The sequence below is a fragment of the Tupaia chinensis genome, unplaced genomic scaffold, assembly GCF_000334495.1.
Source record: "Tupaia chinensis unplaced genomic scaffold, TupChi_1.0 Scaffold000558_1, whole genome shotgun sequence".
Classification (NCBI taxonomy): domain Eukaryota; kingdom Metazoa; phylum Chordata; class Mammalia; order Scandentia; family Tupaiidae; genus Tupaia; species Tupaia belangeri.
This window is the reverse complement of record NW_006160070.1, coordinates 1,532,597-1,536,260: the sequence shown is the minus strand read 5'-3', so window position 1 is coordinate 1,536,260 and position 3,664 is coordinate 1,532,597. Positions and strand designations below refer to the sequence as shown.

Below are 3,664 nucleotides of genomic sequence, written 5' to 3'. Positions count from 1 at the left end.
TCAGCAGGAGGGAGGTGCCCCCACTGCAGTGTAAACAGCACCTGGCCTTCCTGAAGAGATGGGGAAGAGGAGAGCGCTCTGGCTCCGAGCGGTGGGCTGGCTTTCCTCACCTGCTTGGGGGTGCTGTCTGCACTAGGTGCCAAGCGCTGTGTTCTCTGCTTTACTGCAGGGACCCTACCCCAGGCCTGGTCAGTGTGCCCTCTGGGGAGCACAGCCGCCAGCGTGCTCGCTGCATCCTGGCGTGCGACACGGGGCCCGCCCTCTGACCCTGCGCTGGCCCAGAGGAGCCCTCCCAGGGCTCGTTGGGGCCAGGCTGTTTCCCTGCCCTGGGCCAGTGGGGACAGGGGATCTTTCTGGAGCTTCTCGCGGGGGGTGGGAAGGGGTGTGTACGTGAGGAGGGGCCCGGCAGCTCTCAGGCCCGCGGTCCCTGCATCTCTGCCTCAGGTGATCCAGCAGCCCCCGAAGCCAGGCGCCCTGATCCGGCCCCCGCAGGTGACGTTAACACAGACGCCCATGGTCGCGCTGCGGCAGCCTCCCAGCCGGATCATGCTCACCACGCCACAGCAGATCCAGCTGAATCAGCTGCAGCCAGGTGAGTGCCCCCGAGGGACAGCCACACTACGCCGCTCCCAGTCAGACCTACCTGTCCTTGCCGTGGGCTTCCGAGCTTGCTTTTAGTGTGGGCAAATATACGTAACCTAAGGCTTGCTGTTTTCACTATTTTAAGTGCGTAATTGAGTGGTATTAAGTCACAGTGTGTAGCCATGGCGTGCTCAGTATGATTTTTAAAACTATAGGTGTATTATCGCTGTTAGTCTCTTTCTTGGTAATCATTCCTGCATTTAAAGTTGGATGAACTACAGGAGGTGCTGGAGGTTAAGGCAGCCAGATCTCACGTGGCTGACCGTGTGACCTGAGCCCTGGACCCAGCAGCTTGAGAGACTCCAGGCGTGTGCATGTGTGCCCAAAACCCTGGAAGGAGGCTGGAGAAGGGGTTGCGGGGGCTCGCCCCCGGGGCTGCTTTCTTCCTGTGTCTCGAAGTGCATGTGCCCTGTAGGAAGAGCTGAGGGTGCAGCACGTACTTTCAAGTGTGCTTTTGAGTTATTAATCTGAGCAGGTTTTTTTGGAGAGGTTTTTGCTATAGGGTGTGTGCACTCACTAGAAAGACAGAGACAGAGAGACAGAAAACGAGAAATCACCCCTTGGGGGGATGGCCACGCCCACCGAAATCCCTTCTCCTCCATCCTCCTCTCGGAATCTTGGGCACGCACACACGTGCGCCCAGCGTGAGTTTAAGCCACCAGGTCCGGGACTCCAACCGCAGTTGACTACATGGGAGTCCAGCGACAGAGTCATTATCCTAACTGCTGGTCTCAATCTGAGCAGTTTTAAGAGCTTGGAGAGGTGGTTTCCCTCAGGCCCTCACGGTGGCCAGGCAGGGTGTCTGATGACAGCCTCACGTGGCTGCTCTGTGTTTGCCCCACGGTGGCCAGGCAGGGTGTCTGATGACGGCCCCACGTGGGTGCTCTGTGTCGCCCCACAGTCCCCGTGGTGAAGCCCGCTGTGCTGCCTGGAACCAAAGCCCTGTCCGCCGTCTCGGCCCAAGCTGCTGCTGCGCAGAAGAACAAGCTCAAGGAGCCCGGGGGAGGTTCGTTTCGGTAAGGAGCGAGCGGTGTCGGGAGGAGTGCCCGATGGAGGCACCGGGCCTGGGCTCTGCCTGCTTGAAGGTCTTCCCGCGGCGCCAGGAGCTTGGAGACTCCTCTGTGCGTGGTCTCGCCTGCCATCTGTACGCATGGGCGTAGTTGGGGTCACTTGGTTTAGGTGACAGGACGCCCAGCCAGCTGGTGCACGGATGTGCAGCGTTCACTTCGCGGTCCCAGGGCGCGTTCCCCATCCATCGTGCCGGCAGGGTACAGGGTTTTCTTGCACGTGGCGCAGCTTCCACTCGCTCGGGCCTGCCCGGGGCCTCATAGTTATGGGAGCTGGGTCCCATGCAGCTGACTGTGGTTCGAGTCCTGCACCGGATGCAGGCGGACAGAGGAAAAGGAGAAGGGCTTGCAGTGGCCCAGTTCCCGGGGGTGGGCTTCCTCCTCTCCCTGTGGGCACGCATGCCTCTGGCAACACAGAGGTGGCCAGCAGGGGGCCTGGAAGTTGAGGGGCTGGAGCTGACGTGGCTGACTGCGCGGGTTGAGTCTTGGACTCTGCAGCTTGAGAATCAGATGGAGCGCCTATGCGCGCGTGTCCAGGATCCTAAGGAGAGAACGGAGAAGGGATGTGGCCTGGCCATCTCCCGGGGTGGTTTCTTACTTTCCCACCGTCTTCTCTCTCTGGTGAGTGCACAACACTCTTTAGCAAATGTAAAAAGAAAGAAAAAATGCTCAGAAATGCTGTCCGAGCGCTCGGTCCCCATCAGGCAGGGAGATTCTCGGGCTGCAGCGGGTCCTGTGTCACGGTCAGGCACTGGGCTGTGTGCGCACGTCCGGAAGTCTCTGTGTAGGCCTTCCTCTTGCTGCACTTCACTCTCAGGCCGTCCAGCTCGGCAGAGCGGGGTGAAGAGCATCCGGGCAGCCTGCACAGAGGACACCCTGCGTGGGGCGGGAGGGGACCGGGTGCGGCACAGCTCCGAGAGCAGGTGTGGCTGCTCTGCTAGCTCTTGGGCAGGGGACAAGCAAAGGGAGTGGCCTGGACGCAGGCATGACTCTGATGATGGAGGTGCGGGCACGGCCGGGCGCCACTGAGTTCCCACCTCTGTCCACATGGAGCCGGAGCAGCGGCACCTCCACAGCCAGTGCCCCCACCCCACTCAGGTCTTGGCTTCTAAAAGCCATTTCCACTGCAAGGACAGGGGTCCTACGAGGACCTGTTCCAGGGCTGGGGTGAGGGGCCAGGAGGGGCCAGGCTCCTGTGTCAGAGTGCCAGGACACAGGTCACTGCGTGGCCTCCCTCCCACGGGGCTCTCCTGCAGCGTAGACGTGGAGATGAGCCGTTGGGTGATGGGGCCCTGAGCTCCGCAGTGTCCATACGTGAGCCAGAGCTGGTGGCTGGGTGCAGGGGGTCTGTGCCGCTGCAGGTACAAGTCCCAGGACACCAGCTCCCGGGGCATTGCCAGGCTCTCCCCAGGGCGCTATCTGTGAGCAGCGAGGAGAGGAGCCCACCTGCTGGGAGGCGGCGAGGGAGGCCCTGCAGGACAGTGCGTGGCCCCTGGGCAGTAGTAGGCCAGGAGCGGGGCCGTCCTGTGAGAGTGGCTGCAACCTCTGGCCTCACAAGCACTTGGCGTCCCCCTGGGGAGGCACAGTGGCCTCAGGCGGGTGGTGCTTCAGGGTGGGTGCTATGCGGTAGAGCCGTGCTGAGCCCGCCTGGTGGTCTACTCGGAACCCTACGCGGGACAGTGGTGTCGGGTGCCGGTTCTGGTGAGCAGCTGCTCCCAGGGAACTGGGCCTGGGAAGCTCTTTGTGCTCGCCTCGTCTCTGAGAATTTGCGGTGGTCCCACAAGAGCTCACGCTGCCGCACATTTGAGAAGACAGCGCCGGGTGGGACAGACTCCAGGCACGGTGGGGAGGCGGTCCGGGCTCTTGTTCCTGGGCCTTCAGCCCTGCGGGGTCGAGCCTCCCCGCACACACGTGTAGGCAGGCCCAGCTCGAGCCACAGAATTCCTGAAGCCAGG

At 62.1% G+C, this 3,664-nt stretch overlaps 1 protein-coding gene across 1 annotated transcript in view; it reads left to right on the top strand.

Moving 5' to 3' along the window:
• Positions 1–3,664, top strand: part of TAF4 (TATA-box binding protein associated factor 4) — a gene marked incomplete at its 5' end in the record, with an annotated part of 69,233 nt that overhangs the window by 43,078 nt on the left and 22,491 nt on the right. The window contains 2 exon segments of the mRNA XM_014591310.1: positions 445–592; positions 1,544–1,658. Coding sequence (XP_014446796.1) covers positions 445–592; positions 1,544–1,658 — 263 coding nt within the window.